The following is a 23,851-nucleotide window of genomic DNA, read 5'->3' on the forward strand; positions in this document are numbered from 1 at the left end:
AAAGACTAAAAGAGAAATGATCAAAAGGTAAAACAAAAAAATAACAAAAGTAAGGGAACCCCCCCCCCCCCCCCCGTGCTGGGCCTCAGCCCAGCTGGCCATCCAACCGGCCGGCCCACCTAACCCCTCCATAACCTCCCCACCGACAGAAACCCTAGCCTATCGCCCCCACTCCCCCCACTCGCTCGCTCCCCCACTCCGCCCCGTTTCTGGATCGGGGGAGCGACCCCCTTCCCTCCCCCACGACCGCGTCGTCGCCTGACGCCTCCACCCGGCACGCCACGCCTGAGGACCGCCACCTCCGCCCGCCCGCTCCTCCAGGGTCGCCGCACCGAGCCTCTCTGCCGGATTCCTCTCGTCTCGATCTGGATCGACGCCCGAGCCGGTCCCTGACGCTGCCGCTCGGAGTTCTTCCCTCGCCGGACCGCCTCCCCGCCACCGTCGCCGTCTTCCCCGACCTCCTCCCCGCTCCCCATTGCCATGAGCCCTACAACTACGGTGAGGCCCTCGGCCTCCTCTTCCCCTCTCCCCCTGTCGAACACCGTCCGCCTCGCCCGACGTCGTGCCCGCCGCTCCAGGCCGCACTCGCCCTCCACCACTACAGCCTGCACGCGCTGCACCCGCGCCGTGGCCGACCCTCTGCTGCTGCTCTACCCCACCGCGCTGCCGCCCTCTTCCCCACCCGTCGACCTCGCCGTGCTCTGCGGCCTGCACTGGCACCTCGCTCGCGCTCGCCACAACCATCGCCACGGCGACCGCGTCCTCCTCCACACGCGCACGACGCCGCCCGCCTGCGCCGCATCCGCCACGGCCGCCGCTGCCAGGCGCCGCTCGCCTCCGCCCTCGCTCGCCGGCCTCTCCGGCGCGGCCAGTGCCTCCCCTGGCCACACCATGGCCATAGATGGCCCCCTGTGTGTGTGCCATAGCCAGGGCGTGGCCTTGTGCCACTGACCACAGGGGCCCACCCCCTGTTTAGAACGATTTTTAATAACAAATAAAATTAATCAATTAATTAATTAGCAAATCAATAAATTAACTTAATTAATTCTGTTTAAATTAGCCTAACTACCTAATTTAGTTAATTAAAACTGGTAGTTTAGTTAGGTCTATGACAGAATGACCCCACATGTAAGTTTGACCCAGTCAACAGCCCTGTTGACTGCTGACATCATGCTGATGTCATGATGATGTCATAACCCTGTTTTCTATTTAAATTAATTCTGCTTTTCCGAAATGATTTAAAAACTTTAATAATTCATAGAAAATAAACTGTAAGTCGGATGAAAATAATTTGTACATGAAAGTTGCTTAGGACGACGAGACGAATCCGGATACGCAGCCCGTTCATCCGCTACACATCCCTAACCTATGGAACTCGCAACTTTCCCCCTCCGGTTCACCTGTCTGAAAACACAAAACACCGGGAATCCTTTCCCGGATGTCTTCCCCCTTCGTCGGTATCACTTCCTACTACGTTAGGGCATACCTAGCACCGTGTATTGCGTCATTATGTTTTGTGATGCTTTGTTTGCTCCATATTTACTGTTTCTTCCCCCCTCTTCTTCCCCGGTAGACCCCGCGACCGGCGCTGATGCCACCGAGTACAACTACATCGACGACGAACCCTTCTCTTGCCAGAGCAACCAGGCAAGCCCCCCCTTTGATCACCAGATATCGCCTACTCTTCTCTATACTGCTTGTATTAGAGTAGTGTAGCATGTTACCGCTTTCCGTTAATCCTATCCTGATGCATAGCCTGTCATTGTTGCTACAACTATTGATACCTTACCTGCAATCCTAAATGCTTAGTATAGGATGCTAGATTATCATCAGTGGCCCTACACTCTTGTCCGTCTGCCATGCTATACTACTGGGCCGTGATCACCTCGGGAGGTGATCATGGGCATATACTATATACTTTACACTGTTACATTACTGGTGATACTGTTTGGAGATGGGGGCTGAAGGGGCAGGTGGCTCCATCCAGGTAGTGGTGGGCCTGAGTTCCCGACGGCCCCCGACTGTTACTTTGAGGCGAAGCGACAGGGCAGGTTGAGACCACCTAGGAGAGAGGTGGGCCTGGCCCTGGTCGGTGTTCGCAGATACTTAACACGTTTAACGAGATCTTGGTATTTGATCTAAGTCTGGCTACTGGCCTATACGCACTAACCATCTACGCGGGGACAGTTATGGGCACTCGACGTCGTGGTATCAGCCGAAGCCTTCGTGACGTCAGCGACTGAGCGGCGCGCGCCGGATTGGACTGGAACGCCTACTAGGCTAGGTCTGCTTCCGGCCGCGTTCGCAACGTGCAGGTGTGCAATGGGCGATGGGCCCAGACCCCTGCGCCATAGGATTTAGACCGGCGTGCTGACCTCTCTGTTGTGCCTAGGTAGGGCTGTGACGTGTTGATCTTCCGAGGCCGGGCATGACCCAGGAAAGTGTGTCCGGCCAAATGGGATCGAGCGTGTTGGGTTATGTGGTGCACCCCTGCAGGGAAGTTAATCTATTCGAATAGCCGTGATCTTCGGTAATAAGACGACTTGGAGTTGTACCTTGACCTTATGACAACTAGAACTGGATACTTAATAAAAACACACCCTTCCAAGTGCCAGATACAACCGGTGATCGCTCTCTCACAGGGCGACGAGGGGAGGATCATCGGTTAGGTTTATGCTATGCGATGCTACTTGGAGGACTTCCGTCTACTCTCTTCTACATGCTGCAAGATGGAGGTTACCAGAAGCGTAGTCTTCGAAAGGACTAGCTATCCCCCTCTTATTCCGGCTTTCGGCAGTTCAGTCCACATATAATAGCCTTATTCCAGTTGATACCAATGCATACATATGTAGTGTAGCTCCTTGCTTGCGAGTACTTTGGATGAATACTCACGGTTGCTTTCTCCCTCTTTTCCCCCTATCCCTTCTACCTGGTTATCGCAACCAGATGTTGGAGCCCAGGATCCAGACGCCACCGTTGATGACGACTCCTACTACTCGGGGGGTGCCTACTACTACGTGCAGCCCGCTGACGGCGACCAGGTGTAGTTTAGGAGGATCCCAGGCAGGAGGCCTGCGCCTCTTTCGATCTGCAACCCAGTTTGTGCTAGCCTTATTAAGGCAAACTTGTTTAACTTATGTCTGTACTCAGATATTGTTGCTTCCGCTGACTCGTCTATGATCGAGCTCTTGTATTCGAGTCCTCGAGGCCCCTGGCTTGTAATATGATGCTTGTATGACTTATTTTATTTGTAGAGTTATGTTGTGATATCTACCCGTGAGTCCTTGATCTTGATCGTACACATTTGCATGCATGATTAGTGTACGGTTAAATCGGGAGCGTCACAGATTATCATTCGAGTTGTAAAGGCTGGACAAACTAAAAAGTACTCCCTCCGTAAAGAAATATAAGAGCATTTAGATCACTACTTTAGTGATCTAAACACACTTATATTTGTTTACGGAGGGAGTAGGAAGTACTCCCTCCGCCCCAAAATATAAGAACGATTTTAACACTAGCATAGTGTCAAAAACTGTTTTTATATTCTGGGACAGAGGGAGTATGATTTAGAGACGAACGGCGGCATTTTGTCGGGTCAGGGACTCAGGGGGAATACAGATCTTTTGTGCCATGTTAAGTTTCATGTTGTAAGTTGCCACAGCGGTTTCTCTGCCTCGCATCTCCATGTTGTGGATCAGCGAATGACCTCGAACTCGAAGTGGGCTACTGCTAGCTTAGTGCTATAGAAGCCAAATTATCCTACTGGAAATGGAAATTGAACCTTCTATAGCCAGAAAGAAGCACTGGCTATTTTTCTGTCGTAATGTTTATAGTGGCGCGTGTGTATTGTCTAAATTCCAAACATTCATGGCATAGTATCGTGTTTCCATTTACATTAGCAGTTCATTTCTATAACTCCCAAAATAGTCTGACTTTGGTTGGTTGTTGTTCGATGAATAACAAGAAATTGGTATTGCAGCTTGAGACAGAGTACCTGAAAGAACTATGTTATCTCCTACTACTATATTACATATAGTCTTTACTTCCCTCAAAAGAAAATACATATAGTCTTTACTGGTCAGAATCCCCATTTCTAAATCCGTGTAGCCTTTTTTGAATATTGCTTGGAACTGGAAACATGTGACCTGAAAAGTGGTCAGACAGTTAGATTAAACTTAGCTTTTCTTGGACTTACAGTAGTGGTCATGATTCAGTTTGATTAAGCTTGATGAACGCGTAACAGCGTACCTTTTTTTCTGAACCATGGTTTATCCAGTATCTGATGGCCACATAGCTTGACTTACTTGGAGATTTTTCTAAAAGATAGCTTCTGTAATTACAGAGAATTTCTAAAGCATACTCTTCTGCTAAAATGTCTTGTACTGTGAAAGGTCCTGCAAAAATTGTCGAGAAAGCGAGAATCTTGTGCAAGCGTTCTTTCTTTTTTTCAAAACTGGGCTCTTATCTCACACGTAACATAAGAAAGAAGACACAGACCTTTTTTCAGTTTGTGGCAGTGGGTTTCTGGGGCATGAAATTTAGACTGATGTGCAGTATGGTGCATATCAGTCTAAATTACTTTCAAATATTGAGACTTCTATTTCTCCACTTATAAAACATAAAGGCTACTTGTGTACTCTTAAGGTGCAAAGGCCATGCAAAATGGTTTTCAGCCAAAACTCCACGCTATCTACTGGCATCAACATCTATTGGCACTATCACCCTGAGAAAAAACTCTGACCAATGCACGCTAACATACATTGGGATTTTTACTTGGAAGAACAATCAAGGGCCAACTCAATGAACTGATAATTTGGCACTCGTAAACGACAACGGCGCTACGCAAGTAATCTTAGGGCCCAAAATCCGGATATCAATAAAAAAACAAAGTAGAATCAGATATAATATTATATCAGCAACCTTGAGCTCTACACAAGTAGCCCATCAGTTAATTAGTTCATCTCCAGATCACAACCACCAGCCAAGCCTCACATAATAAGAAGGCATGCATCCACACGCTGCTGAAAACAGAATGCAGAGCTTCACAGCCACCCTTCTGAACATCAAAGTTACGTACTCCCTAGTTACTACAGAAATGTCGATAATACGGTGCCATTGTATAACTGTATCAGATGCGCCACCTAGTTGGTCAAACAGCCTGGTGCTTGCCCCACGAACTAATAAGCTCTCTGCACTCTATAGACCGCCATCATGAGGTTAAAGAGGCAGGACGGCGCGATCGCAAACCAGCTAAAGAAGGCCATGGCGGTGGCGGCCATGAAGCCTGGGCAGTGGTTGTCCGAGCACATCATCAGGTCGTCGTCGAGGAGGATGGTGATGCCTGCCGACCCACTTGCTGCAGCGAACGTCAGCGCGCCTGTGACCTGCAGACAAAACGTCGGGGGGTCAAAACCGGATTGTGTTTGTTTTAGGAGAAAGAGAAATGCACCTGATCGTTAAATGATTCTTTGCTTGTTTCATGTATGTAATGTAAAGCTTTTCTAGTGTAAGAGATCACAAGGAATGAGCGACAGAGGGCTTTTTTCGCAAAAAAAAAAAAGAGCGACAGAGGGCTGTCTGTTCTGAGGTGCCTGAGAAAATGTGTGACTTACCCAGTCCCCAATGGAATAGATGGTGGTAGCTCGAGGAGACCGGAAGGAACGCTTGACAAGAAGTGCGTAGATGTCCACGGCGCCCAGAGCGAGGCTCCACAGGCATTGCAAGCTTGCTGCTGCGACGAGGAGGCTGCTCAGAAGAACAACAGTGAGTTCATCTCATCTACAGGAGGAAATCAATCCCGTGTTCCAAGTTGTAAAATCAATCTGTAGTGGAAAACACAATCTAATCGCCCCCACAGAAATAAGGTAAGATACGCTAGCATGCTACATTGTTTCTTCTAGTTGTCGATGCTATCCCCGAACACTGACTGAACGTAGATATCTTCAAATGTTTCCCCAAAGACGGCAATGTGATGCATACGAGGAATGTCCATTACAACAATCAAACTGTTCTGCATTCCGACAAGCAGCCAAACTTATTATCAGCGTACGCAGCAATGAGATGCTTTTGTCGAATGCCTAGGGGAACTATGCACAGGTAAATCAATCTGCTAATTTTCCACACAAATAAATGGTTATGATCAGCAAACAAGGGCTCAAGCTAAACATTGTTATATCCAAAGGACACAACTATGAACATGACCATGTCACCATCCGATCTAATTGCATTGCCTCTTTCAGGATGCCAAACCAGTTAAAAAGGCGTAAAAGTAGTGAAATGCGCTAACAAAGATGAGCATCTGTCTTTGGAGGATCAGGAAAGCACCCATCTGAAAATTGCACCTTCATGTTCATGCTTGATAGTGGTATGTGTCAACAGAAACCCTGAACCTGAAAGCCCAGGCTGCTGCTTATTTTGTTACTGTGTGGTAAGTAGTACTAAAAGATGAGAATGCATTCAAGGGAGCATAAAAGGCATCCCCATTTGAAGCATGTACGGAGATGCTAACAGGTGAACAGACAGGCTCTAGAAATTTGGCTAACAAATATGCAGTCATCCCTCCCTGAGGCACACACAGCACAATGAATGAATCCCTGAAGGAGTATTGTACTGAAAACAGGAACACCCCGTCCCGAAATTTCCAAGGAGAAATCGCTCTGCTCTGGGAGCAAAAGAGGAATGGCAGCCGAATGGTGCCGTGGCAGTGGATCGAGACGGTAGAAAGAAGGAGGGAGCGCGCACGCACCGGAAGGCGCTGACGATGTGGAAGTCGTCGGTGGAGGCCATGAAGGCGACGGCGGCGGCGGCGAAGACGGCCTGCGCGAGGCGGGTGCCGAGCCCCCAGCAGGTCCACCATCAGCACCCCGGGCGGCGGTGCGTCCCCGTTCTGCCCCTGAGCCGCCGCAGCAGCCGGCTGTCCCTGAGCCACCCCAGCTGCCCCTGAGCCGCTGCAGCCGGAGCCGGGCCCTGCCCCTGCTCCGTCGGCGCCGCAGCAGCAGCAGCAGCCTCCGGGACCGGGTGGACTAGGGGATGGCTGGGCTGCGGGAGCATGGCGCCGCCGTGGTGGAGCCAGTCCCAAAAGTGCGCCTCCATTGCGCTCCTCTCTTCTCTGGTAGAGTGTAGAGTGTAGAGTTGGCCGGGCGGGGTTCCCGAGGGATCTATGGAGGGCAGGCAGCGCGTAGGCCCCGCCCGCACGCCGGACGGCCGGTGGTGTCTCTGCTCCGGCTTCTTTGCTCAATGTAGCATGATTGAGCGGCACTAGTGAAGAAACTGCGTTGTTTCCTCTCCAAAAATCCATTCAGTGAGCGCGCGAGCAGAGCACCTTCTGCTGGCTCTTACGGGATAAAATTCTTACGTGTTTTATGTATGATCCTGCGGACCAAAGAGGCCCTGAGCATCTTTTATTTTCTTCTCCTTTTTGCAGGGGAAATACATTCTCTTGCTTACGAAATCATATATTTGGTAGTGGCTACGGTCACAATTAATTTTCAATCCCGTATGAAACATAAATTTATTTTCACGCATTTCTGGGACAGTAGAGACGATGCCCTCGCAACTGTGCTAATGGTATGATTAACAGTTCAAAATGATCTTGTAAAATTTGAGTGCGGGCAAGTCCCACTCAGCTTTGCATCATAAGTTCCAACCACATTTTATTTATACCGTTGACAAGTTCAATGCCAACAAACCTCTTAATTCGTGTGTGGGGGGGGGGGGGGGGGGGGGGGGGGGGATGCTCTCTCCTTATCTAGAAAACAATATAACATCCCTGTGCTTATTTCTTACAGATCGCCAAAAATCACAAAACCATCACCTAAAATCATCATCAGCTCACCAGTCTGCAGCACTTCCGGCCGGAGCTAACGGCACTGCTCGCTGCGTATGATGTGGACCGCCATGGCAAGCCTCTTGTCCACCACCGGTTCCAGCAGGCAGAGGTCTCCGGCCTGCAGGCGGTTGTCCGCGGCGAACTCGCGCCACCCTCCCGCCGGGACCATCCGCCTGTGGCGCATCTCCACGCGCCATGCCTTGCTCCACCCGGCCTGATGGAGTGTCAGCGTCTGCTTCCCGTCTGGAAGGCGTCCGTCGGCGGCAGCAGCATGTCCCGTGGTGCCCAAGTCCTATAAAAACAGTTCAGTTGCAACAGAGATGGGAACCAATCAATCAATAGTGGTGAAAATACAAGTTCAAGAAGTTAAGAGCTAATCAATGCATGGATGAACTGTGAAATTTTAGATCAGAGGATCGCGGAATGTGCCATCTACAAAAAATGTACACAGGTTAAGAGCTACATGATCTTTGTGCAATAACTAAGCAGCGATCGGAGGTCAAGGTTTTAGAACTTACTAGGGCAGACCTCAGATTGCTCTTGTCCATGGCTGCCACATAAATAGGCGCTTCAGATCGGACTGCCTTCACCTTCTCTGCAAGCACCCTCTCCTGCGCCTGGGTTAAACGGGCGCTGCAGCCTAGCACCACATATCCTGGTCTGTCACAACCATCTGATGCTCCTGCAGATAAGATGATGTTTCACATCATTTAAGACCACATGTTGATCTTAACAGTGATAAGTTGAACATGTATACCGTCGACTGGTTCGTCCTTGACACATTCCGTCGAGGCGGCTTTCATGCTCGTTCCGCCAATTTTCGAGCCACGAACGACGTCTCCACCCTTGGATTTGCCGGCGCGTCTTGCTTTGGGAAGCAGATGGACCGTCAGCATGAACCTTCTCCCCTCACCCCTGTTAATCGGCTGGAGCAGGCAGATGTCCCCCTCGCGTAGACGGTTGTCGCGGACGAACTCTAACCACCGCCCATAGAGGACGTACCCAATGTTGCCCCGCCTGACGTGAAAAAGGGGATGCCACTTCTTCTTCACTCCTGGGAGGGTAAGTATGATGTTTTGGCTTTCAGTGGGAAAGTGCGCAGCTGCATAACGCTTCGGGATGATCTGGTTGTGCAGACGAGATAAAAGACAAAAATCGCAATGAATTAAAACAACTGAGCCAACTATTCCTGGTTTCAGATATAAAGCAGGGAAACATGTATTATTGATCATACGGCCACGTAGTCCAGGTTTTGGTGATAGCTATGCATATTTTCGTCTGTTGTGTACGTGCTACACGAAAACCACATCCACATTGTGCCACTGCCACAGTGCAGGCCACTAATGTTTTCTGGAGGACTGTTGCATGACTTTCATTGCGTAACAACCTCTTTCTATATGCTAGTGACAATCAGTTTGAATCATCCTTATCTTTAAACCCAGATGCAAACTGTACATGGAACAAGGTATATAATTGGTGGGAAAAATTAAGTGTACCGAGCAAATAGAGAATGCTCTTGGAGGAAACTAAAGAATCTTTGTGGAACAACTGACGGTTTATTAGTCCACAAATAAAAATTATTTTGGGAGAACGAATCAAAACTTTTAGTTGGACAAATAAAAATATTTTGATTTGGTTCCAGTTTTAGAACTGTGATAAGAGTTACAATAAGGATTTGGCTATATGCATCATTGCTTCAGAGGCCGCAGGTAATAAAAGCTTTCTAAAAAAAGTTGAAGAAACCGAACATGCTAGTGGACTAATTCAAATCTGTTAATGGAATAGAAAAATTATTGGTGGAACAATTAAATATGTGATGCGTCATACATATCCAGAATAAACAAACAGTAAAGTCCCCAGTGCAGAATAGGAATTACCAGAGCGGGTTGTGGTCCATTGACATTGCTCTTCATTATTTGAACCACTAGCAACGGAATTTCAGGCTGAATTTCAGCAATAAGAGCATCAATTCCTACCTCGTCTTCTTCATCAAGTCGGCACCTTCTTGACAATATATAGCGAACCTCGGAGGAAGTTTCCTGATGATCTGACTGGATAGATTCATATTCAGATGGACTGTCTTCTCCTGTCAATAGTTTCAATGGTAAGATAGTATTGCCAAGAAGTAATTGCAGTGCGGCATTTGTAATAGCAAAATTTAGCAGCTGAGAGTTAATAATGTAGTATCATCGAAAGAGAGAGAGAGAGAGAGAGAGAGAGAGAGAGAGAGAGAGCTGGTGAAACTTACCTTGGTTTGAACATATATCAGTTCTTCCAACTTTGCGAAGCAAATGAACCATAAAGGTGAACCTTGTTGACTGAACCTCTGTCATTGGTTGAAAGAGGCAGAGATCGCCCTTCTTAACACGATTGTCATGGACAAATTCACGCAAAGAAAGGTTGCGTCCCCTTCCATCAGGTCTGATGCGGAATTTGCATGGCCAAGCCTTGCTCTTCCCAGGCAGTTTGAGTGTGACAACTTGAGTTTTGTGTGGAAAGTATGCATGTGCATAATCCTTAGATATTACCTGATTAAAAAAGGGATGATTGGTATGGTGCTGTGTTGTGTAATCCTTGGACTGACAGCGACACTATTTTCATAATATAGTAATATAAACATGATGACAGTCGTAAAGCGAGATATGAATATAATGCCATTCAATTGTTTCATAAATATCCTTCAGAGGTTTGTTACAATTAACAATATCGGAAATAAAGATATTTAGAGAGGTGTATGTAGCTACAAGCATTTAACAATACATACAGAATTCAAACCAAACGTACCAGATTAGGATAGTGGTTCACATTGGTCTTCTTCATCATCACCACAAGCACAGGGGTTTCAGGTCGAATTTTCGCGACAAACTCCTTGATTTCATCCTCCTGTTCTTCTGTAAGATGGCATCGCCCTGCTAAGACATAATCCTTTGAGAGCCCCTGAAGATCATCTGACTCCATAGACTCGCCTTCGGACAGACTATCTTCTGCTGTAAAAGAGAGTCAAGAGAGATCAACATGTAGTAATTAAACGCTACTCACCAAATATATGAGTACACTGTACACAGCCGAACCTGATGATTCATCTGAAGAAGAATTTACCGCAGGCGTCTTTCCTGATTTTCTACCTTCTGAATCTGACGCGCCATCAAAGGAACTGCTCGAAATATCAGCACCATAAGTGCTCGCTTTTTTAACATGAGCAGAAATTTTCGCCCCGGCACGACACGAGATCCTCTCCTCGCCATTGGAATCAAAGATGGTGACCTTGAAGCAGGAGATTCCAAGGTTACGAAACATCAAGTAACAGTTGTCTTGTATCTGATTTGCACGAACAAACGCCTCCCATCCAGACTGCAGGACCGATCTGTTCATCTTCTTGGCAACTCCAACGACATACATCTGTCCGTTAGGTGCTTCTAGTCGGATGGTCCCAGAGATCTTTCCTCCGAAATGGTCAACAAGACGCGCCGGTATGACCTGCAGCAAGCAGCAGTGGTGGAAGTGGAACCAAGGGTCAAAACAAAACATACAAAATCCAGGGAACTGAGGCAGCACCCTGAACAAAGAACTAAGGAAATTAAAAGTCAACATACCATGCTGTCTTTAAAGTTACCACGCATCTGCATGATGAACTTGGCCCTTCTCCTGCTGCACTCACAAGGATTGCTCATCGCGACCGGAGCCTTCCTGCAAGATGGACCGTATATAGATCATGCCTTCAGATTTTCGCTTGCATAACTAATCCGTGTGATCCTAAAAAACTGAAGGTTACTGGCGACCCTCTAAGATCTCTTGATGGTATGGACGTACATATCAATTAGATTTTCTTTGTCTAGGAACAAGAAAAGCATCAGACAAAAGTCACTAACTAACCAACCCTGCACCAAGATCTGCCAGATCGTCCACGTAAACAAATGGAGGCAAGAATCAACGCTGGATGGAAGGGGCTTGGAAGAAGAAGATGAGGAAGCTTACTGCGTCTGTGGTGCTGCACGTACTCAAGGGGTTGAACTGGAACGGCAACGGACAGCCATGAAGCACAGCTATTTATGAAGGGAATTGCAGCCCAGGGGACAGGGGTTGTCGACTCCAGCGGGCACTTCATGCAGGCTTAATGGCTATTGATGAAGGCATTTGCCGTTACAGTCACAATTGCGTCGTGGACATTTCCTCGAGCACCTGGCGGGCGGGCAGGCGGGCGGGCCATGGCGGCTGCCGGTGGCAAAGGCGCAACCGCCCGTGGTGCTTCGGCCGCTGGCACAGGGCCACCGGTGCTCGGGTTTTCGGGCCGAGGAGCAGTGGCCGCTGACACGACTGGCTTTGGGCACGGCGGCCTGTGGCGGTTTCGCAGGTGCGACAGGGGATGGTGGTGGTGGAAGACGGCGCTGGCTGTTGGTGACTGAAAGGCGGGGGCTTGGCCTGCCGGCGCCGGCGGAACGGGCACCAGCGTGGCCCGAGAAGCCGACGCCATGTCCACGTGGAGGTGCTGCCAGGGAGGGGCGGGGAGCAGGGACGAAGACGAGTGAGGTGTGCGCCATGTAGGCAGATCCACCGTCCACGTGCAATAGCATCCAGGGAACGTCAAGTGCGTGTCATTAGTTTCTCGAAAAAAAAAGGTGCGTGTCATTGCATTTATTTAAAAAAATTGCGCCATCTCACTATGCATTACTCAGTAGGGAATATATCTACTGCATCGATGCAATTGGTGTCATCGGTGCATCGGACCTAATTGCACATTAAAAAATGTTCGAAAAAATCCGGAATTTTTTTAGTGCATTGGCATAACATCAATGTATGTTGTGATAAAAATTCAACTCAAAATTTGAAACATTGCTCGAGATACAAAAATGACAAATTTGACAAATATTTTTCGGATTTTTTTCAAACGTTTTTAGATGTGCTACGGGGGGACCGGTGCACCCGTCGCATCAATTACCCTGGTTCACCGTATACATTTCCACTACATGACAAATTATACGCACATCACATCATTAAGAAACATATTTTTCATCTTTCATCGTACATAAGTCCTTGTCAAAACTCTTTCCCAACAAAAGAAGTGTATCGTCTGCATTTCGTGTGTGATGTATGTTTTAAACAATCACCCGACGGAAAAAAAAAGTGTCCCACATCATGTGTGACGTGTAAAAGTACTGCTATATGCATGACACTGACTAGACGAAGGCCCTGTTCGGCTGCTCTCCACCCCACAGCTCCGCTCTAGAGCGTCCGAAACAGAGCGGCCCATGGCCTATTTTTTTTGGAGTCGTCAAAGAGGCGCTCCATGCGCTCCCGTATTTTGCGGAGCTGGATGATTGCCAAACAGGCTCGAAATACACACCACATGCCATAGCCCTCCATCCAAGCCCAAGGCTAAACAACACCAGCGGGGTGGATTAGCTATCATTCACCACAAAGTGTGGAGTACTTTCCAATGTGTGACCACAACACACAACTGTCACCGAAACGCCCACCCATTTGCCAAAAAATAAATTAAGTTACTCATCACTAACTCCATTTGTTCACAACTATATGTTCACAATGGCGTAGCTGTAGACTGGTCAGGATGGTCCGACCAACACTAACCTATATTTAATAAGAAATACAAATTTACCAACACTAACATATGTTTTTTTCCTGGTTTTTTGTTGTAGTAGCTTGCTACCATTGCCATACAAAGTGTAGGATCGAGAGTATATATAGAGGGGGAGGGTTAAATGGGAGGTTCAAACTTTGAATACTCTCAACACAACAAGGTGAAAAATAAACTAAACATAGGCAATTCTACGAAAGAAATCAACTATGGAAGGAAAACTACAACATATCTACTACAAGATATCAAACACAACACTGCTAAGAAGGATAACTAAGTAGCATTAAATATAGAATAGACGAACATAGAAACAAATCACCTTAAGCACAACTAGTTGGAATACAAATACAAACCTATCAAAGTACACAAACTATTGCACTCAACCATGCAGATGAACAACACAAAACAGAAAACATTACATAATAACTGAAAGTAATGATGTAGATAGAATCGATCAGTGGTGCTCGATGGTGATAGTTGATTTGGTAGGCCGGTTCACTCTTTAGACGTATATACTCTCGGATATATTAGTCTTGCACTGGCCATGCTTAGATTAATGATCTCCAAGGGGGAGTTTTGTATGTTAGTTGGATTTAACCTTGCAAGTAATCTACTGCAGTCAGTGGAAAGGTTTGCATTGTGTTATTGCCACTAAGAATGAAAAGGTAGTTGCCTCCGAGCCAGGGATAAACACAACCATACTATCAACATTCTTTTCAACTTACTTAAACAACAAGTTCCATATTAAAACTCGGGCCGTGTTTGGTTCGGGAAATGGAAAGGAAATGTAAACGAAAGCAAATGACACCGTTTCTGTAAAAACTATCGTACAAAAATCAAAATGTTTGGTTACTAACTATATCGGTACAACAACGCTTGGTCGTGCATTTCCTGCTCAGCTACCTCCCGAGCTGAATGCCCAACCTGACGTACCATCCTCATGAGCTTCTCACATTTCCTCTCAGTCATCTTGACACCTTAGAGGAGCCTGCACATCTCGTCGATGGCCTGGCCAAGAGGAGGTTCAGTGCGAAGGTGAGGAGGTACACACAGAAGTGCAACAAGTCGGGGGCTACCTAGGCGGCCGCGTCTACCGCCATTGGTTGTATGTTGTACTTCCCTTTCCCCGTGCAACATACAGACCAATACATTGTGAGTCCATGTGCCATTGTAGCACGCCCAAGAGAGTTGATCGTGGACGCCATTATCCGTAGGGACCTCTTCTTGTTCGCAAGTGGCCACCGCTTTCGGTGAGGGATTTGACAATGGCCTGCTTCACCTGTCACGTAAAGCAGTTGTTGTAGCGAAGCGAAGTGTGCAACGCGTAGAGGAGTACGTAATGCCCGAGCTTGTCATACCATGGTCGAAGCTCCCTCAACCTCAAGTGACACAATTGTACGAAAAAATACCCCCCCCCCCCCCAACATGGGTGACATAGCTCCAACTGAACTCCACTGTGAACCATGGAGGAGTGGTGGGCAGAGGTGGAGATCGTGACATGGTTGGGAAAAAGACGACAAGGTCAATGCGAGGGAGAGAGACACGCCGTATCATATTTCGATTACGCCGAATATCTTCAAAATCTGTTTTCAATAGGGTGGGATCTGTTACGGGGTTATCAAAATTCAAATGCAGATCAATCTAGAAAACATGATTTAGCGCTAACTATTACCGTCGTTATCAGATGATTTTTTTTTTTGAAACTTATCAGATGACGTTACAGTAGCGTGAAGCAAAAACCTCAAAGTCACCTAGAAACAGAGGGTTTTGTTATTCTTAAAAAAAAACAGAGGCTTTTGTTTTTAGGAAAGAAACAGAGGTAGTAAAAGGAAAAACAGAAACTAGCAGCAAAGAGGTTGGCAAATTACGGCCCAGTAACTAACAGGGACGGCCAATTTCGTCCGGCCCAAAGCAGCCCACTGAATCAGAGGGGCACGGAGCCCATAAACCACGGCCCGCTAGGGTTCCACGCCTCCCACACATAAATACTCGTCCGCCTCCTCTCCCTCCCCCGACGGCCGCCATCTCCTTAGGTTTCAGTTCTCCTCCGCCTCCGGTCTCGAGAGCTCGCCAGAATGGTCGCCCACAGGGTAAGCCCCTCTTCCCCTCCCTACCCCGCCGTCCTCCTCCTGGCCTCTCGATCCGCCGCGCAATCGATCTTTTCGTCGTGGGCTCGTGTCTGACCTCTCTGTGTTTGTTTTCGCGCAGTTCCACCAGTACCAGGTGGTGGGTCGCGCGCTGCCGACCCCCGGCGATGAGCAGCCCAAGATCTACCGCATGAAGCTCTGGGCCACCAACGAGGTCCGCGCCAAGTCCAAGTTCTGGTCAGTCTCCTTCCCCGACCGACCTCGCCGCGCCATGGCCTCGATCTTCTTTGCCGGTTTCGTGGGGCTTATGTGATTGCTTGCTTGTTTGCGCGCAGGTACTTCCTGAGGAAGCTCAAGAAGGTGAAGAAGGCCAACGGCCAGATGCTCGCCATCAACGAGGTATATCACTCTCCTCTAGTAACCATGATCCGTGAATGCAACTTCAATAACTGTGCTGGCTGGTGCTAACTGCCGTAATATATCAGATCAGATTTGGTACCATGTTGGTATTGTATGCGGCGAAGTTGCTCGATTTTAGTTGCTGCATAGGGAAGATGTAACTAGCGTTGCAGTGTTCTAGCTTACCAAACGATATTAACAGCATTTCTGTGGGTTGTGCCGAAGATGAGTGGTTTCTGCTTTAGGTCCTTTGTTCCTCATCTAGTTGTCCATGTATATTGGTCTCGGGCTCACTTGTATGCTGTAGGTTTAGTTCGTTTGTTCTGCAACATTGCTGAAGTAGGGCATTTCTGTCTAAATATAAATTGAATGGCCCATTCTCTGAAACAAATTTGTGACGCTCTATTCAGTTTGCTCTTGTTATGTTACAAGTACTCTGAGATTCACCCTGCTTTTGTTATGTTATTGCAAGTGTTTTTGGATTAACTCCATAAATGTTTTTTGTCTATTGCACACAAATAGCACTGCAAAACGTGCAAATATGCTGATTTGAAAATACTAGTACATGTTATTTCTAGCATTGAATACATGTAAAAAGTTAGAAAATATGCAAGTGTAACCATCAGTTAGGACAAACTCTGGATTTTCAATTTCTTGTCATGCTAACCCTTATATAATCTGTAACTATAATTCAAGCTGTCCCAGTCATCTTTGCAGCAGTATCTATCCATCGAGAACTGAGGTTTGTGACAACTTGGTAGCAAAGCTGACAATGGCTGTTATGCTTGATGCCATTTGATTATATTTTCTTGTGGAGTCAAGTGCAACAGAGATTGTAAACTCCGGTACCAAGTTGCTGTGGACCACAATTCAAGATGGGTATGTACTGTCAGGAAGATCACCAGGATGGCTTGGCTCATAGTTAGGGTATATTAAGGTTTGGATGGCTAAGAAGGCCAGGAATAGACTGGTTAATGTTCTTGCTTAAAGAAAATAGATGTATCTAGCTTCTTCATAGAGCTGGTAGTAGCATCAAATCAAAATGGTTCGGGATGTAATTCCTAAACATATATCCTACATGTTTCACTAACTGTTAATAGGTGGGAGAAATCTTTAGTGTCTTCCTGCCTTGAGTCATGTTAAAGTTAGTGAGGTTACGCAGTTATCTCCTATGCATATATAAATGTGGACCCCAGAACTTCTGTTATTTTACTCTAGCATTGTAAATGATTGTCAGTTGTTTGTTATGCTTTGATTCTAACTTGTAGCTGGCTGGTGCTGACTTATTTTTGTTTGTTCCTTAGTTTTCATCTAGTTTTGTTACCTGCATTATCCAATCCATGTAATTCTTCATGTATGGATGTACTTCATTGTCCTGTCTGCTTATTCTAACAAGTATACATGTTTGTGTATGTCTATCTCTGTCAGATCTTTGAGAAGAACCCCACCACCATCAAGAACTACGGCATCTGGCTGAGGTACCAGAGCAGGACTGGTTACCACAACATGTACAAGGAGTACCGCGACACGACCCTGAATGGCGGCGTGGAGCAGATGTACACGGAGATGGCGTCGCGGCACCGCGTGCGTGCCCCCTGCATCCAGATCATCAAGACTGCGACGGTGGACTTCAAGCTGTGCAAGAGGGACAACACGAAGCAGTTCCACAACTCCAAGATCAAGTTCCCGCTGGTGTACCAGAAGGTGCGCCCCCCCACCCGCAAGCTCAAGACCACCTACAAGGCGACGAGGCCCAACCTGTTCATGTGAGCGGGTCCCTACTCTACTCTACTGGTCTGTGTGTTTTAGCGTGTAAGAGTTTGAAGATTTTTGCATGTGGAAGTTTTGGTTAAGCACTTTGATGATGTTTTCAGTCTCTAAGGATGATGCTGCTTTGATGCAACTCTTGACTTTGTTTGGTATTAGTAATGCACTGCAGATCCATTGTTGCTTCAGTATGTTTCGCCACCTGGTAGCGTCAACTGCTAGCCCTCAGCTGCTATGTTTTGGTTTGGTCTGCTTTCAAATGCAGACGACAAGTCTGATACCTGAAATTATTCCGTGCGCCCTTTATTGAAAAAAATATATTCCATGCGCCTACCCTTTTGGGGCTGGTTATTAGCGAATGTAGACTGAAATCTGTTATCGCACGCATTACATCTGTTTCAGGAACGTGTACGCATCTTATTTGTGCTCAGAGGGAGCAGTTGTTATTAGGAAATAAGGAAAATACACATGAGCTCTTGCCTGCTCCACCCCCATATGAATATTGAATTCAAAACATACAATGAAGTGCTAAAAAAAACTGGAATTTCGAGGTATCAAACCTGGGTGCCAGATTTACTCGCGTGTGAAGTTTGGTGAAGAAATGACATTGAGAGCTCCAAATCCCATGTGTGGGTACATAAATTTCTTCATTTCAGGAATAAATAGGCACGGCCGAACATGCCTACCATACTAGCCTGTTTTGGTTGTTAAGTCAGCGGCACGATTAAAATGCCGCTGCTTTATTTGGGAAATATCGATTGAAATGAAACTCGCCATGGTTCACCCTGTTGAAGGCCCTGCCCATGCTTAATTGGCTCGCCGGCAATGCCATTGAGTATGATCATCGAGGAAGAGGAGCTAAGGAGGGCCACTATCCAATCCTTAAGTTTCCTTGGGAATCCTTGCCTTTGGAGTAGGTCGAGCAAATACCCTCACTTAACGGTGTTGAAGGCCTTGCGGATATCAAGCTTGAAGAGGAGGGAAGGGGTCTTGCTCTTGTGTAGTCACCGAGCGACCAACATACAAGTTGTCATGAATACTTCTTGTTTTGATGAAAGTGTTTTGGTGTTGGAAACGAGACTTGTCATGTGAGGACCAGGCCTTAAGGAGAGCTGATGGGTCTATTCTGCCCCTTGCTTTTTAGACAGAAGTACCACATTTGCGGAATTGAGCCACTGGAGGTTTGCAGTGTGAAGTGAGTCAAAATGACTAATGACCCTCATGAGGTCGACTTTGACAATGTTTGAACAGTTCTTGAAAAAGAGGCCTTTGAAGCCATCCGACCCCAGGGCCTTGTCACTTGGCAATGTCGTTGATCGCATCAAGGACATCTCTCGCGGTCATCGGGGAATCAAGGGGCCATGTAGGCCGATTGATTCCAAATTTAGCTCCTCCCAGTTCAAATCTTTGCGCCTTTTGGGGCCTCTCTTCATGACAGTGAAAAAATGATCTTGGATTAGCTTCTCTTTGGCTTCGTGCTCGGTGACCCACCCCTGCTTGTTCTTACTTTTTATCATTGCCATTGATCAGCTCCAAAGAATTCTTGAGGCTGCCCTGATAGAGGGGCTCCTCCATAAAGTTAGGGGAAGGGGAGCCATGATGAGGACCTCTCTCTACGCGGACGACGCGGTCGTCTTCTTGGCCCCCGATCAAAAGAGATATGGACCATCATGCAAACATTTTGAGGGGCTTCCTGGGAGGTCACGGGTCTATGCACCAATTTTCACAAGAGCTCGTCTGTGCCCATTCGTTGCAACCACGTCAATTTGGGTCACCTAACCTAACGATTGCCAGCTACAAGGGCTTCCTTCCCTTTGCGATACTTGGGGCTCCCTCTCTCAGTTTGGCAACTAAAGTTGCTGGATCTTTAGTTTTTAGTGGACATGGTTGTGAGCAAGCTAACAACTTATCAGGGCCAATGCATCACCACCATCAGACGAACGACTCTTATCAAATCCGTGATCACCTCCCAGATGGTCTGCCCCGCCACACTGTTGGTCATCCCGCCAACCATCCTTCTTAATGTAAACAAGCTTTAGAGAGCTTTCCTATGGTTCGGGTCGAACAAGACGATGGGGGCAAAATGCAAGGTAAATCGGGAGATTGTCTCCCAGCCACTCCAATATGGGGGACTCGGGGTTCTCAGCACAAACAAGTTTAGGCGTGCTCTCCAATTGCGATGGCCGTGGTATGAATGGAAGAAGCCTGCCAAGATGTGGATAGGGATGGTGAACCCATGTGAGAGGAGTGCCTACATTTTTCTATGCTTCCACCACTATCATCGTTGGTAACGGTGCGAAGACCCCCTTCTGGGACTCTCCTTGGCTTCTTGGGTGCAAGCCAAAAGACATTACACTCGCTCATTCACGAAGCATCCAAGAGAAAGAATTGGAAGGTTCAGGAGGCCCTCAAGCACAATGCTTGGATTTTAAAGATCAAACCTCCCGCCAACGTCTCTGCGGAGCACATCACACAACAGTGGCGAAGCCACGTTCAAGCAGTGTGGTCACTTGACCACACAACATTTTGGTGAAACTCTTGACTACAAGTAAAAATTATGCAGAAGATGGTAGAAAATTTGTAAATACACATGTATTTGACATCACAAGTTTAAATTGACATCACATACTTGAACTTCTGGCGCCGCCACTGTCACACAGTTCTTCACCCTTTGGGCACTCTTGCATGAGGTCTAACTCTATGAGCTCACCGAGGACGACATCCTATGGAAACATACGGCTAGTGGGCTCTACTCGGTGGCTTACGCATACAAGGCGCGATTCTTAGGGATGATTCTCTCACCCGTGGACAAAATGGTTTGGAAGTCTCGGGCTCCTCCAAAAGTCAAGTTCTTTGCGTGGTTGGCTCTACAAGTTAGAATCTGGACCGCTGATAGATTGGCGAAGCATGGGTGGCCCAACTGTGATTTTTTGCCCTCTTTGCGAGGGAGTGCAAGAATGTGGGACTCACCTCTTCTACAAATGCCGTTACACCCGAAGGCTTTGGTCCTTGGTCAATGAAAAATACTACGTTCTCGAGCTTGACATAACCGTTTGGCCCTTGTTCGACTCGGTCGAGGCTTGGTGGGTAAGTACTTGCGACAACAACACGCCAAACCGATAGACCAAGGCATCCCTCATCATGCTTGTTTGGTGGAATATTTGGAACGAGTGAAACGCAAGAGCCTTCAAGCACAAGAGCGCACCACCGACGATATTGCTTGCCTCCATCGCGATCGAGGCCAACCTTTGGATCATTGCCAGTGATAAAAAAACTGGGGTCCATAATTTTGCGAGAGTAATCTCATGTCGTGTATTCGGGTTGCTAGTAACAAACTCTATTTCTCTCTTATTAAATGGATGAGGCAAAGCTTTTGCCTCTGTTTTTCTTTAAAACTTGCTAGGGTTTCAATCTAAGCTTAGGGCCAGTTCTTTTCGGCGATTCTTCCAGAATCACCCCCCTCCCCAGCTTCTCCCAGAATCGCCACTCCATATTTTTTTACAATCCTATCTAGTTAAGGTCTAATTAGCTAGGATTGTAAAAAATATATGAAATGGTGATTCTGGGAGAAGCTGGGGAGGGGGACGATTCTGATAGAATCGTCCAAAAGAACTGGCCCTTAGTTTCATCCGTTAAGGTATGGGAGCATCAACCCATCTCGACAAGCTAAAAGCCTCGCCGTCACAGCACCAGAAGGCGATGGCCTATCCGACACCATCATCCCCAACAGGGAGACGATGGCATTGTTCACCATGCTAACCTCTTGGACCATATATATGGAGTGAAAAAAAAATGCATGTTTCTTCCGCCACAAACATGCCCCGCCGTCGGTTCTTCTACTTAATATCCAGAAGAAGAAGGCCCTTTGGATGACCACGGGTGCCAAAGAGTAATCATCTCTCTTTTTAATCTGTGGGTGTGTTGTAATACAATAGACCAACGATGCAAATCTTTCGCCTCTGTTTTCTTAGAAAAAAGAAGAAGAGAGAAACATCTGCACACCAGATGGTTTTGCTGCTTTGAGCTCTGCACTGCACGACCATCCCTGGCTACCACACCAGAATTGAATTGAATTGAAGTTTAGTGTGCACCTTCCGCCCCCAAGCCCCGATCGATCTGTATCCTGAAGCTCTGCGTGCCGACGATACAGGTTAGCAACGGGCAGCAACAAAATCACTCATCACCCGCCATCAAAATTGCAGGCACGCAGCTTCTTCCATAGAGGATTTTTCATCACCCAGTGAAGCATTGGGCTGGGGGTCTCGGCACCCCCAGAGTCGCACATGAATGGAACAAAATCTGGTCGGTGCAGATTTGCCTTCCCCAACACCAAGTTGCTCCAAAGCCAGACTTGCTTGCGGACTGCACATTTGTCATCAGCAGCACCACACGCACATCACTGCAGGAGCAGGGGCAGGACAGGGCGGGGGAAGCAGATGGTAGTGGCGTGGAAGATGCAGGTGCGTGGGACGGTGCTGGCCCATGGCGCGATGAGTGCGCTCGCGGCAGAAAAAACAGTGCAGCCCCATTGTCATCTGCCTGTCCTTTGGCAGAAAAACAATTCAACTAATAGCTCATGTGCCTGTCCTTTCTGATTTTTCCTTCTCATCTGCCTCAATGAACCGTGGCTGGCAATCGCATCGCGTTGCATCTCGAATGTGACCGCGGCAGATTAGGTGCGCCATTTGCCTGCTGGATCCTTCGCAGCCTAGCCTACCTATTTTTAGCTAGAAAAAAGTCCATTTTACTACCTTTAACAAAGTTGGTGCTTCACATAAAATCCTGATCTTTGTTTCGGTTCTTTTTACCCCCTGAACAATCTCATACCGGACAAAATCAATCCCTGGATGGTTTGACTTGACTGATTGCTGACGTGGCAATGGTCAATGGGCGGTTTTGACCTGTAGGCGAGTCTCCCTCGTCACGCTGGGTTGAGACAGAGGAGCTCCTCCCGAGCCTCCCATCGCAGCTGCCTCCATCCTGAGCACCGCGCGCGACCCTGCCGCATCTGGATGACGCCGGCGACCGTCAGAGTTTCAAGCTGCTGCCCTGACGCCCTGCTTCTCCTTTCTCCCTTCTCTTCCATCTCCCTTCCCGCACATCTGAACTCACTGAGATCCACCCTGCCCCCCCGGCATCCATGGCCGTGCCGTCCGCCGCGCCCACCCCACGCTCCCCTCGCCCGGACTCATCCGCAGCCGCCGACGCGTCCGCCGACGCCGCCCCGTCCCTGGACTTCGGCGACCCGGCCTCCCTCGCCGCCCTCCGCGACCTCATCGACGCCGGCGCCGCCACCCGCCTGCTCCACGAGTGCGTCGCCTACCAGCGCGTCCTCGACGCCCGCCTCAACGCGCTCCTCGCCCACCGCCCTGACCTCGACCGTGCGGCCGCCTCCCTGCTCCGCTCTGCCCCGCCGTTCCTCCCGCTCGCCGCCTGCAACGCCACCGCGCTCAGGGAGTCATCCTCCTCCACCGCCGCGCTCACCGAGGTGCTCTCCTCCCGCATCCGCCACCTCGATGTGGCGCACTCGCGCGCCGAGTCCGCCCTGGCCCGTGTCGAGGCTGCGCTCGACGCTGCGCACCGCGCCCTGGCGGCCAACGACCTCGCGGCCGCCGCCACCGCAGCCCATGAGTTCCTGGCCATCGACGTGCGGTTCCCCACTGACGACAACCTCCGCCGCGACCTGCTCGACATCAAGCGCCGCCTCGAGGGCTAATTTCCTCACCGAGCGCCCCCTGAGTCACTGCCAAGCGGGTCCCATTTCCTAATTAACCATGGGCTAATTTCCTGTTTCACTTAAGTTAATCCCCGTGGCCCCACCCGCAGGTCAAAACCTCCATTGACCAGCGCCACATCAGCTGCATGTTGAGACAAACCACCCAAGGGGTTCTTTTGTCCGGTTTGGGATTGTTCAGGGGGTAAAGGGAACCGAAATAAAGATCAGGGGGTAATGTGAACCACCAACTTTGTTCAGGGTAGTAAAATAGACTTTTTTCTTTTAGCTAAGGTAGCGTTGCTTTGAGAGAGGACTAATGTAATGATTTGCCAAAAAAGAAGAGAGGAATGATTATTCTCCCTTTGGAGAAAATGGTAAAAAGAAGGTCCAGACGCATGGTCGGTTGGCTGCTAATTATTATGTATACAATGGAGATAATTTTGTAAAATTATTCTCGTGAC

At 48.1% G+C, this 23,851-nt stretch overlaps 2 protein-coding genes, 1 long non-coding RNA gene and 1 pseudogene across 6 annotated transcripts; 2 read left to right on the forward strand and 2 right to left on the reverse strand.

Moving 5' to 3' along the window:
- Positions 1 to 175: 175 nt before the first annotated feature.
- LOC147992694 (uncharacterized) lies at positions 176 to 3,269 on the forward strand. Its single transcript, XR_015615387.1, has 3 exons — positions 176 to 498; positions 1,574 to 1,647; positions 2,947 to 3,269. It is a non-coding gene; the product is annotated as an uncharacterized LOC147992694 (long non-coding RNA).
- An 822-nt stretch (positions 3,270 to 4,091) lies between these two features.
- On the reverse strand, positions 4,092 to 7,312 carry LOC125529167 (uncharacterized; annotated as a pseudogene). Its single transcript, XR_015609623.1, has 3 exons — positions 6,746 to 7,312; positions 5,613 to 5,745; positions 4,092 to 5,384 (listed from the first exon to the last, which is right to left on the reverse strand). The product of XR_015609623.1 is annotated as an uncharacterized LOC125529167 (transcript).
- Positions 7,313 to 7,730: 418 nt separating this feature from the next.
- On the reverse strand, positions 7,731 to 11,946 carry LOC125529193 (B3 domain-containing protein Os03g0619600-like). 3 transcript variants are annotated; one of them, XM_087531376.1, is made up of 9 exons: positions 11,804 to 11,946; positions 11,422 to 11,515; positions 10,900 to 11,305; positions 10,613 to 10,812; positions 10,077 to 10,356; positions 9,706 to 9,914; positions 8,586 to 8,952; positions 8,347 to 8,510; positions 7,731 to 8,120 (listed from the first exon to the last, which is right to left on the reverse strand). In XM_087531376.1, exons 2-9 carry the CDS (start codon positions 11,497 to 11,499, stop codon positions 7,860 to 7,862), a joined length of 1,965 nt encoding a protein of 654 aa, XP_087387502.1. In that variant the 5' UTR covers positions 11,500 to 11,515; positions 11,804 to 11,946; the 3' UTR covers positions 7,731 to 7,859. The 3 variants fall into 3 exon arrangements, with proteins under 3 accessions (XP_087387502.1, XP_087387504.1, XP_087387500.1); XM_087531378.1 differs by having other exon boundaries at positions 8,347 to 8,501; positions 10,613 to 10,815; XM_087531374.1 differs by having other exon boundaries at positions 10,613 to 10,815.
- A 3,420-nt stretch (positions 11,947 to 15,366) lies between these two features.
- Positions 15,367 to 17,862, forward strand: LOC125529184 (large ribosomal subunit protein eL20). The gene is made up of 4 exons (XM_048693598.2): positions 15,367 to 15,511; positions 15,630 to 15,745; positions 15,844 to 15,907; positions 17,336 to 17,862. Exons 1-4 carry the CDS (start codon positions 15,497 to 15,499, stop codon positions 17,675 to 17,677), a joined length of 537 nt encoding a protein of 178 aa, XP_048549555.1. The 5' UTR covers positions 15,367 to 15,496; the 3' UTR covers positions 17,678 to 17,862.
- The last annotated feature ends 5,989 nt before the right edge of the window (positions 17,863 to 23,851 follow it).

The sequence above is a fragment of the Triticum urartu genome, chromosome 1A, assembly GCF_056163025.1.
Source record: "Triticum urartu cultivar PI428250 chromosome 1A, HENAU_Tu73, whole genome shotgun sequence".
NCBI lineage: Eukaryota > Viridiplantae > Streptophyta > Magnoliopsida > Poales > Poaceae > Triticum > Triticum urartu.